This window comes from Balaenoptera borealis (genome assembly GCF_965194805.1).
Source record: "Balaenoptera borealis genome assembly, chromosome: 1".
NCBI classification, from domain to species: Eukaryota; Metazoa; Chordata; class Mammalia; order Artiodactyla; family Balaenopteridae; genus Balaenoptera; species Balaenoptera borealis.
In genome coordinates this window covers 186,596,878-186,609,320 of record NC_138860.1, presented here as the reverse complement: position 1 = coordinate 186,609,320, position 12,443 = coordinate 186,596,878, and the positions used below count along the sequence as shown (strand labels likewise).

The window sequence follows — 12,443 nt, the reverse complement described above, 5'->3', positions numbered from 1 at the left end:
GGACTATCTTTGGTGGGAAATGCTGATATTGACTCATACTGTATGTTTGAAAATCTGTCTTTTCACTAAGTGAACTTTTCTATCAAACATAATCATTATTACCATTATAATTATTTTAATAATTAAGATTTTAATTAGGGAAATGCAGATGCGAAGAGACCTGCGTTGATCATCATATCACCTAATAATGAAATATATGATTGTCAGCTCTGCAGTCATTTCATGCACTCTCCCTTTGTCACCTTGGAATAATCTGTCTTCATGGTCTAGGATAACTTGTCAGTTTAAAGTATCTGCAGAGTTTGTTACTGTAACTCTTGTTAGGCATCATTGTAGGCTTCTCCCCATGCAAATATAAATGCGTCTACATAAATCTGTTAATTATACATATGTTCCCATATCTCTTCCCTCTTGCATCTCCCTCCCTCCCACATATGTATAACTGATTCACTTTGTTATAAAGCAGAAATCAACACACCACTGTAAAACAATTATACTCCAATAAAGATGTTAAAAAAAAAAAATCTGTTAATTATAAAAGTGAGAGAGGTTCAGGCCAAAACACCCGTTAGTAGTAAACTACGCCTGTGCCTGAAACGTTTCCTGTGTACACTGCTTGGAGAAGGCGTGATGGTCTTCTAACAGGAGGTGGGTTCAGGATTCCAACTGGGTTTTCTTCTTTTCCTTGGAAGCTGTGCTACCAGCAGGGCTGCTTGTCTCACCATGATCAGACCCCACCCGGAATGCTGGAAGTTGTCCAGGGAAGAGCTAGTGGCATGGGGAGGGGCTTAAAATTTCACTACATCAGCAAAGGTCAGGCAGGAGACCCAGAACTCTGCCTGCTCCTGGCAAGCTCCTCCACCCTCCCAGCCACAGCACGGCGTCTCTTTGGGACCACCAGGAATAATCTCGGCATGCCCCTTATCCCCGCTCATGTCAGCCACCTGGTCTCCCACGTCCTCATCCCTCATCTCACAGGCTCTAATCATTACCTGGTGTGTTACATGCACCTTTCCCACCCCACCTCGCCACCTCCTCAAATTCTGAAATCCTCCTGCTCTGTCACCAGCAGAATTCTGCTCTGTGAACATCCCTTCCCCTTGGGGCTCTCGCTGGATTTGTGCTCCTCCTCTGTCGCGTTCTCATTTCTTCTTCTAGACCATTCTTCCTCCACCCTAAAAACACATCGGTTTCAATCTTGTGTCACCAAATGGTATTCCCCACTCCTCTAGCTTGTTGTGGCTTATCCTCTGACCCGCCACCCACAGTTCTGTCCACTGTCTGTCTCTCCAATACCATTTCTGTCTTAATTCATGATGATGTCAGTAGCCACATGGATGACGCTTCCAGCACTCCGACCTCTCCGTTTCTTGAGCTCCTCTCCTTCAGCGACCTTTTCTTCCACCTGACTCCACCCACTCACTGCCATGGTCAGGCTCTAGATCTTTCAATCTCAGTGATTTTCTGATCACCACCTTCAGCTTTCTAGCTCAGCCCTCTGTGCCCAAGTCCTGAGGGTTCCCTCAGGGCTACAGTCCATTGACCCATCACTTTCTTTGCTTTTTCCTCCCCTCGTATTCTCACTTCCCTCCTCACCCTGTGGAAATTCCATCGTCAGTCACTACTGTCACTCCCTCTCTGGCCTCTCTCTCTCGCTTTGTCTTACTCGCTTGGTTAAACCATGATCCTCGTTTTAAATCCCATTCCCCTCCTATTCTTGGTCTCTTGCCGTGGAATAAGGCTAGAGAAAAACCATACTAGCTGTCTCATCTCAGACTCATGATCACAAACTCAAGTGGACCCTTAATACGAGCAGGTAGTTATACCGTATTTCCTGGTTCACTCTCCCACAGTCTATTTCATAACCTTCTCTTCCACTCTGTGACACCTCATTCTCCATGTACACTCTCAGCTGGTGGCCTGCCTGCCTATTTCGTGGAGAAAACAGATGCAGGCAGAAGGGAACTTACCTCCTTAAGCTTCGATCATGCCTCCACCCACCTACTCGAATGTGTGGCCAGTTCTTGTTAGGCTTGAACTGTCCCTGCCCTAACTGCAGGCTGCACCGCGGGTCCCACCTCCTCTCACCTACCCAGAGCCGTTGCTCCAGCAGTGCCTGTCTCTCTCCTGCTTCATCTGGTTTTCCATCTCAAGTGGAAACCTTTTATTTTTTCTTTTAACAGCCATTGTACATGCTGTTCCTTCTCCCCTCTTGGGAGTAAATAGAAAGGAACTCTCTCGATCTCATATACCCTGCTGGCTTCCACCCCACATCTCTGCACCCCTTCACAACAGAACTCCTAGAAAGAGTTGCCTGTCCTCAGTCTCCTCCTTCTGTCCTTGTACCTCTGCTGAGTCCAATCCCGTCAGGTGAGGCCTCCCGTGGTCTGCTCTGAGTCACTGTCTGATCTGACTTGTCAGCCCCACGCAACGTGGCTTTGGCCTTATTCTCCTTGAAGTGCTTTCTCCGTTCGGCCCCAGAGCATCACGCTCCTGGGGTTCATCCTGTGTCCATCTGTTCCTTCTTAGCTCTTTGTGTGAGTCTTTTTCGTTTCCCTGGCTTCGAAGTGTCAGGGTTCCAGGACTCAGTTAACCTCTTGTCCTCTCCATCTATACCTATTCTCTTACTGATTTTATCCAGCTTCCTGGGTTTAATTAATATTTCTAATCTGATGATGCCTAAGTTTATGTCTCCAGCTCAGGCCTGTTCTTTGAACCTCAGACTCATACATCATCTAATACACATCTCACAGGTAACACGTCCAAAATCGAGTTCCTGATATTTCCTTACATCTTATCTTTTCCTAGGACCCCTTCTCAATAAATGACAACTTTTTTTTTTTTCTAGCTACTTAAGCCTAAAACATTCTCTCTTCTTTTTACCTCATATTCTAGATCGGGGGTCAGCACACTCTTTCTCTAAAGGGCCAGATAGTAAATATTTTTGGCTCTGCAGGCTGTGCCGTCTCTGTCACAAATATTCTTCTCCGCCCCATAGCACAGAAGCAGCCATAGGCAATACGTAAACTAATGATCATTGCTGTGTTCCAATAAAACTCTGTTTACAAAAATAGGTAAGTGTGGCCTGTGGACTGAAGCTTGCCGACCCCAGCTCGAGGTCTGTCGGCAAAATTTAGAACCAGACCCCATTCTCACCATCGCTTCTCATCTCACCACCTCTCCAGGTTCAAGGCACTAGCATATCTTGCCTGGATTCCTGGAGTGGGCTCCAGACTGGTCCCTCCACGCCTACCCTCGCTTCACCTCAGTCTGTTCTCGGTGTAGAGCCATACTGCATCCCACTAAAGCATAAGTACAGCATATTGTGTGAGAGCAGCGTTATTTTTTACAGCAAGCAGGATAGTTACCGTCACAAACCAACAGACTCGGGCGGCCCTGGATGGTTAGCTCTTGGCAGCGCCCCTCTATGCTGTTCAGTCCCGATTATGTTTCTCATGTAATCATCATTATTCATCATCATAAATAGGTAGATGTTATTAGCCATGCTCTTGGCAGGTTGGATAAACAGATTTTCAGGGATCTATTAAATAAACAAGTTTAAACAAAACAAAATAGAAAACGAATCCCTCGTAAGACAGGTCACATCATTTTCTGTTGGCTCCTGGCCTCGCTCAGAATGAAAGAGTCCTCACCTGGACGCGGGGCCACGTGTGACCTGGCCCTGCCCTGGCCCTGCCCTCCTCCCTCACTGCCCTCCTCGCTCCCTCTGCTCCAGCCATACTGGCTTCCCCTCTGTTCCTGGAACATGCCAGGCATGGTACCTAGTGGGGGCCTTTGTATTTGCTATTTCTTCGCCCAGAATGCTCCTACCCTAAAATCCACATGGCTTTTTCGTTCAGCTCTTCAGTTGTTTATCCAAGTGTCACTTTCTCAAAAAGGCTTTCTCTGGCCGCCTTGTCTAAAAGTGCAACCTCTATCTGACATAGACACTTTTTCTTCGAGCTCCTGTCACCAGCTGACATAGCATGTATATTACTTGTATATCCTGGTTTCTCTGCTTCCTCTGCTAGAGTATAAGCTCCGCGGGGCAGGGACTTGTGTCCGTTTTATTCACTGCTGCGTGCCCAGTGCCTTAACAGTGCATGCCACGTGGTGGGCACCGAATAATGATCTGTTGAATCAGTAAGTGGATTGCAAGAGCAAATGACCAAAACAACGTAGGCACGTGTAGTTCAAACAAAAGAAATCTCAGGAGGTTGTGATAGCTTTCCATGAAAACAATGTGAAACGTCATGAGGAGGAGGACGGCTTATGCTTGCCTCCTTTGGTCCTAGATGGTAAAAATAGGGCCAGTGGGTAGCTTCATTATCCGCTGAGCATGAAGGGACGACTTCTGTTCCAGAATGACGTGCTTTCTAACAGAGACAAATACTGGGTGGGCTGCCACCCATGGGAAGGAGGTCCTCATCCGGGAGTGACTTGGCAGTCACCTGGCAGCCTTCTTAATTGAGATGCTTTCAGTTACAAGTAACTAAAGCAAGGGTTGGGAAGCTGTAGTGAGTCCTACAAGTTGTTTCTCCCATCTAGTCCCAGCTTCTTTTTTTTTTTTTTTTAATTTAATTTGTTTATTTATTGGCTGCGTTGGGTCTTCGTTGCTGTGTGCGGGCTTTCTCTAGTTGCGGTGAGCGGCTACGCTTCGTTGTGGTGCGAGGGCTTCTCATTGCGGTGGCTTCTCTTGTTGGGGAGCATGGGCTCCAGGAGCGCGGGCTTCAGTAGTTGTGGCACACGGGCTCTAGAGCGCAGGCTCAGTAGTTGTGGCACATGGGCTTAGTTGCTCCGCAGCATGTGGGATCTTTCCGGACCAGGGCTCGAACCCGTGTCCTCTGCATTGGCAGGTGGATTCTTAACCACTTTGCCACCAAGGGAGTCCCCAAAGTGATATTTTGTACTGTTGTTTTGATTTGATTTTAGTTACAGTATTTAATTTATATCGATTCTAGATAAAGTCAAAGAGACCCTCCGTTTTAAGTTTAAGAAAGAAGTGGGGGGCTCCCCTGGGGACACAGTGGCTGGAGTCTGCCTGCCAACGCAGAGGACATGGGTTCGAGCCCTGGTCTGGGAAGATCCCACATGCCGTGGAGCAACTAAGCCCGTGCGCCACAACTGCTGAGCCTGCGTGCCACAACTGCTGAGGCCCGCACGCCTAGAGCCCGCGCTCCGCAACGGGAGAAGCCGCTGCAATGAGAGGCCCGCGCACCGCAACGAAAGAGTAGCCCTCGCTTGTTGCACCTAGAGAAAGCCCATGTGCATCAATGAAGACCCAACACAGCCAAATAAATAAATAAAAAGAAAGAAGTGGGGTCCCTCCTAGATTCTAGATGGTTTGTAGAGATTGGGGAACACTGGTAGACATAATAAATTCTGGGGAGAATTGCCCCACTTGAGCCTTGTGAAGATCATATGGAGGGTTGAGGAAAAAAAGAATTCAGATGATATTCTTGCTGTCTTATAAAAATATTGCAAATACAGTATATTATACTATATGATATACTCTGGCACTCTATTACTATAGGGTTATTGTATACATAGTATAGCATAGCACCCTATGTTACAAGTATAGTTACTTAAACAACTTATTGTAATTATCAATTTAATTTTAGAACTGGTTTTTATAAGGTGGAGATTTAAAAGCTGCTAAATTGATATCCCATAAAAATTGTTGAACTTTATTATTTTATTAAAATTTGTCAGTCCTTTCAGTGTGGTAGGTAAAATTATATTCTCTTCAGGACATTGTTGATGCTCTGTTATTTAGTCCTTCAACAAATATTTATTGAGGACTTATTTTGGGTTACACTGGAATTAATGATTTAAAGTTTTACTGTCTTCTCTAAGCTTGTTTCAAAATTCTCACTACTACATCAAAATTCTCAGATGCTTTTGGTATTTTACTTGAATCTACTTATGAATAGTAAAAATTTAGTTTCTCTTTCCCTCCTGAGTCCTGCAAAAGTTTTAATAAACAGGTCTGGGACTTCCCTGGTGGTGCAGTGGTTAAGAATCCGCCTACCAATGCTAGGGTCACAGGTTCGATCCCTGGTCCGGGAAGATCCCACATGCCGCAGAGCAACTAAGCCCGTGCGCCACAACTACTGAGCCTGCTCTCTAGAGCCAGTGAGCCACAACTACAGATCCTGCACCACAACTACTGAAGCCCGTGTGCCCTAGAACCCGCGCACCGCAACTACTAAGCCTGCGTGCTGCAACTACTGAAGCCCACACACTCTAGGGCCCGTGCTCTGCAACAAGAGAAGCCACAGCAATGAGGAGCCCACGCACCGCAACGAAGAGTAGCCCCCGCTCGCAGCAACTAGAGAAAGCCCACGCGCAGCAATGAAGACCCAACACAGCCAAAAAAAATTAAAAATTAAAAAAACAAACAAACAAACAAAAAAACAGGTCCATGTTAAAACCTGCTGTCAGGGCTTTCCTGGTGGCACAGTGGTTGAGGGTCTGCCTGCCAATGCAGGGGACACAGGTTCGAGCCCTGGTCTGGGAAGATCCCACATGCCACGGAGCAACTAGGCCCATGAGCCACAATTACTGAGTCTGCGCGTCTGGAGCCTGTGCTCCGCAACAAGAGAGGCCGTGATAGTGAGAGGCCCACGCACCGCAATGAAGAGCGGCCCCACAACTAGAGAAAGCCCTAGCACAGGAACAAAGACCTAACACAGCCAAAAATAAATAAATAAATAAATAAACAAAGTAAATAATGGGTTTAAAAAAAAAAAAAAAGAAAGATTTTAAATTAAAAAAAAAAAAAAACCTGTCAGGCATGGATAAAGTCTTTAACGAAGAGGGAATTGAAAGGGTGGCAAGTGGACTTTCTTGGGATGCTGGGAGGGTTAAAGTTTCATCCACTTGATAGTTGTTTCAGCTACAAGTGATAACTCAAGTTGTTTTGTTTTGCTTTTAAAATATATGAGCCATTTTCCTTTCAGCAACATAGGTATATATTTTTTAAGTACTTGAAAATGCCTGGGTAAACTTTTTTTTTTTTTTGTAGAAAGATATTCATAGAGTTAAAGTAATTTTTAAAATTCTGTGAAAAAGATGGTTTTGAAGACATTACTAGAAACACTGTGTTCCTGTGTGCCTGGCGGTGGTTCACTACACTGTGGGCTCTGTGAGGGCAAGGATGATGTCAGGATTTTTGTTTTCCCCAAACTATCACAAGATAAGATCTTCAGTTAATAAATGGATTGATCTGTATTTAAGGTCATGGCTTAGATGGATCTATTCGACATCTTATTATGAAAATTTTAAGCATACAGCGAAGTAGAAAGAATTTTGCAGTGAATGCTTATATACCCATCACCTAGATTTTACCATTAACATTTTACTGTATTTGTTTTATCACACATCTCTCCATCTATCTGTCTCTCTATCCATTCACTAAGGTATCTTATTTTTGGTATATTTCAAGGATATTTCTGGACTGTCTTGGAAGCTGATTTGTACTCAGGGACCATAGTTTGAATTAGTGAAAGAGAAGGTGATGAGTTAGTTTTAGATATCAGATGTAGCTCTGTAACTGACCTCAAGTGATATCTGTTGATAAATTATGATTTCTTGCTAACATTCCTATGATTTTAATGTTCCTTCAACCTTCAGTGTAATATTCTGATAGAAATTCCTCGGTTGCCAACTGTCATGATTGTGTGAATGCCGATTCTGTGTGTTTACTGTTGCCGTTACAAATAGCTTTGACCTTATCTCACATGAGACTTCACCTTGCATGTCTCTTCTGGTTAGGAGTAGCCCATCGAAGCCAGAGCAGTGAAGGAGTCAGTTCTCTCAGCAGCTCGCCCTCCAATAGCCTTGAAACACAATCTCAGTCTCTCTCACGTTCCCAGAGCATGGATATCGATGGAGTCTCTTGTGAAAAAAGGTAATGTAAGCCAGTTTTCCAGTAAGCTGCTTTGTTGATGGAAAGGGAAAGATCCATTCACTTTAATCTCTAGTCCAGTGGTCTCAAATGCCAGCCCAGAGATCCATGCCAGTCCTTAGCAAATCAGAGCTAAATATAGTAAATTGAAAGGTCTTTGTTTTATTCTGAAATGTTCTGTATACCTTTTTTTGTTTTTGGTGTTGGAATGTCTTTTATGAAATAATGGTATAGGTGGTTAAAAAAAAATTTTTTTTAATGTCTTTAGTTTGTAAATGCAAAGTTGGCAAGCATAGGTCGGCCCCTAAAAATCTCTGCAAAGATTTGCTGCTTGGTGAAATTTTAAAAGTTTGGAAGGGTATAGGCACGTAAGCCCCATATTCTCGGAGCTCCGTGAGGATCAGGGTGTCTTGGAGCAGAGCCTTCCGGTGTTGAAGGTGTACTGTGACTGGATAACAGAGTCGCTGAAGGGTTGATTACTCCTTGGGCAGCCAGACCTCCAGGGCCTGGCTCCTTTGCCCTCAAGCAGCCCCCTCTGTTTATGTCAGTGGGCCAGACAGATACCATTGTCTGTGTGTGTTAGGATACTGGGGTGTCGTGCACTTGGTGGGTTGGGGTGAGGGGCCAGGTCAGAGATTACCCCGCATTAGGCAAGAATTCAGAAAGGACTACGCTCCCAGGAAGAAGATCAAGTAGAAAAAACCAACCCCATAGCGTAAAAACAATTGTGTTCTTATTACCTTTGCTCTGAGTGGATGAATTTTTAAAAATCAAGTCAACTCTGCAATTTCTTGGCCAGTGGGTAACTTTCACATGGGTTTAGAACCTAAATTTACACTACTGTGGTAGTCTGAAAAACCTCAGGCTAAGACTGTCATATGCAATGGACTCTTTAGTGTCTTTAGGCATCTAGCAGATATAAACATAAGTCATCCAAGTCTTTAGAGAATGTCCTTAGAAAAATTTCCAGGAAATATGAACTCATGGTCAAAAATTAAAGCACGCTAGAAAAAAGCCACCATGAGTAAGAGTCTATAGAATCAATAAAAACAGAATTATTCACCTAGAGGTTTTTGGGTTTTGGAATTATCAAATACAGAATGTAAAATGTATATGTTTAAATAAATTTAAAAGGGTATTGAAAACATGAATAAGGTGTAAATAACTATAAAAACAACCAAGCACATTTGAAAAAGAACCAAACAGAATTTCTAGAAATGAAAAGATAATAATAAACAGTGGATTAAAATAACTAAAGAGAAATTAACAAATGGAATGATAGAGCTGAAGAACTTACCCAGAGTGCACCACAAAGAGAAAAAGAACTGAAAAATATGAAGGGTATTTAGAAACACAGAGGACACAGGTCCAATATATATCTAATAGAAATGTCAAAAGGAGAGAATAGGCAGACTGGGAGATTCCCCACCCCTCTCCTTATTCCATGTTTTTTCCTCTGCTGGTTTGGAAGCCATTATCAAAAAGATAAATGGCGGAGGATTTTTCTGGAGTTGATAAATGTTATGAATCCTCAGATTCAGGAAGCCCAACAACTCACGAGCAGATTAAACAAAGAGAAATTCATATCTAGACATTTTATAGTAAAATTGCAGAACACCAAAGACAAAGACGTTTAAAGCAGCCAGAGAGAAATGAGAGATTATCTACAAAAGAACAATAGTTAGATAGATGTCTCAGTGATGGAGGCCAGAGGATGGTGGAAATAGCGTTAAGTGCTGAGAGAAAGTAACTGTCAGCTGGGAATTATGTGCCCTTGTGGAACTATCTTTTAAGAGCAAGGGTGAAATAAAGACATTTATAGATTTAAAAAACAAACTAGAACAACCTGATAGTCTGTCACCAGAAGACCCCAACTTTTAACAGATGCACTTTAAGATGAAGGAAAATGATCTCAGGACTATAATGTCTGAGATGCAAGAAGGAAAGATGAGTCAAGAAAATATTAAATATTTGGTAACCCTAAACACTGATGGTGTAACACAGTAATAACAGTTTATGAACTAGTATAGGGGGAGAGAAGTAAATTATCAGGTAGATCTAACATACTGAACAGCAATAGCAGGTAAGCCAGAAGGGGAGTGATTGTATACTTGGGAGAGGGGTAAAGATAGTGGCCAACTTTTAGATTTTGATTTAAAAATACTTGATAAAGTTTCAAGGGTAACCACTGAAAGAATAGAAAGAGTTTATTTTCAAACCAGCAAAGGGAAAATATGGAATTGGGGTGGGTAGGGAGGGAATTTAAGTCAATTCAAAGAAAGGGAAGAAAGAAACGCAGATTTTAAAAAAGAGGCAAACAGCACAAAATAAGATGGTAAAAAGAAATGAAAATATGTCAGTAATCACAGTAAATCACAGTGAAACGTCAGGTTGGATTAAAAACAAAATAGAACACAGCTTTATTCTTGTTTACTGAAGGCATACCTGAAACATTAGGTTAGAGAAAGTTTGAAAATAAAAGAAAGGGAAAAAATATACCGGGCAAATACTAAGCAAAAGAAAATAGAGGAAAGTATATTAATAAATTAGACTTTGTCACAAAGTATTACTAGAAATAAGCACTGTACAGTGATAAGTGTTTAGTTTACCAGTAGGATATAACAGTTTCCAAAGTATATGCACTTAGTAATATAATAGCAACACGAAATAAGGCAAATCTTGATAGAACTAGAGGAAATTGACACAGACATAATCATAATGGGAGGTTTTTAACATGTCTTCTTCAGCCATCAATAGAGCAAAGAGAATAAACATCAGTAAGCATATGGACAAATTAAACAACACAGCTAACAAGTTTGATCTAATTGAAAGATACAGAACTTTGCACTCTGCAGTTGGAGAATACACATTCTTTTCTAATAATACCCATTGACCCAAAGGTTTCAGGAGTCAGAATCATACAGATCATGTTTTCTGACATTAGCTTAGATAATTATATAAGGTAAAAAAATCTTTTAAAAACCCATCATGAATTTGGAAATTTTAAAAACAGATCATGCTTCTAAATACAAGTCAAAGAAGAAATCATAATGGAAATTTGGAAGTATCTACAACTGAACAATAACAAATATTACATATCATCATTTGTGTGTTGCAGCTAATGTGCTTCTTAAAGAGAATATAAAGCTATATATAATATATTAAAAATGAAAAATGGAAAGAGAATATAAATAAATATTGGGAATAAAACCCCTTTACTTGGAATACTTTTCCTCTGGATATGTGCATGGCTAACCACCTTCATATTTTTGCCCAGATAGCATTTCAGTGAGGTCACCCCGTTTAAAAGGGGGAAAGCCCTGCCCTCTCAATTGCCTTTTCCCTGCTCTTTTTTCTTTAATTTTTCCATAGCATTTATCATATACTATATGCTTTGTTTATTGTTTATTATCTTTCTCCCTTTAACTAGAATGGAAGCTCCATGATGCAGGGATTTTTTTGTCTCTTTGTTTGTTGGCATGTCAGACACCTGGAGCAATGCCTGCATAGAATGGGCACTCAGTAGTACTTGTTACTGAAAAAGAGAATTCTGTGAAAAATGTAAATATGCAGGATGCACATAAATTTGAAAATTTGGATGAAAATCAAATTCCTAGAAAAACACATTCTCCCAAAATTGACTCAAGAAAAAAGAGAGAACCTGAATAATCAAAAAAACGTGAAATAAATTGAATCAGTATTTTAAAATTTTCCAAAGAAAGCACATTTCTCATATGATTTTATAGGTAATTCCAGCATTCCAACTTTACACACATTTTTCAGGTAATTGTTAAACTTACCAAATCAGTTTACGAGGCTAATATGACCTTAATGTACAAAACCAGACAAGAATAATGTAAAAGAAGAAAATTAATTACATGGTAATCATACTTATGAACATATTTGCAAAAGTCTGAAGATACTGGCAAATCAAATACTGCAACACATAAAAAGAAAACAAAACCTCTATCGGGCTAGATGCCAGGATAGCAGTTACTGTGGGCTAGCGTAGTAGTGATTGAAAGGGTCATGAGGGGGGACTTTTGGGGTGCTGGTAATGTTCTGTTGCTTGATCTGGGTGCCGGTTACACTAGTATGTTTCCTTTGTGAAACTGTTCAGCCAAACACATCATGTATGCACATTTCTGTATATTTCAACTAAAAGATTAGTTAAAAAAAATAATATAACATGACCAACTCGGGTTTATCTTAAGAATGCAAAGGTGCTTTAACATTAGAAAATCTATAAATATTATTCACCACATTATATATTAAATAGAAAAGCCATATAATCTTGGAAGTTGCAAAGGTCTGATACAATTCAACATTGATTCATGGTAAAAATCTTAGCAAACAGGAGACAGAAAGTTGCATCCTTAAATTGTAGGGCAGAGACAGAGTTCACCAAATATTCCACAGGGTTCCCTGCATTTCCAGTCTCCTTTGCCATTAGATTGGGGCCAATTAACTAGTTCTGTCCAGTAGACTTGTGAATGGAAGTGACATGTATCACTTTTAGGTGAAGGCAGTTGAG

The 12,443-nt window shown here is 41.4% G+C and overlaps 1 protein-coding gene across 4 annotated transcripts in view; it reads left to right on the top strand.

Moving 5' to 3' along the window:
* Window positions 1–12,443, top strand: part of UBE4B (ubiquitination factor E4B) — a 112,120-nt gene that overhangs the window by 30,724 nt on the left and 68,953 nt on the right. For 3 of the 4 annotated variants that reach the window (XM_082352867.1, XM_082352869.1, XM_082352870.1), the window contains one exon: window positions 7,777–7,912. In XM_082352867.1, the coding sequence (XP_082208993.1) occupies window positions 7,777–7,912 (136 nt within the window). Of the gene's footprint in view, window positions 1–7,776; window positions 7,913–12,443 lie in introns of those variants that run through there. The other variant, XM_082352868.1, reaches the window with a different exon arrangement.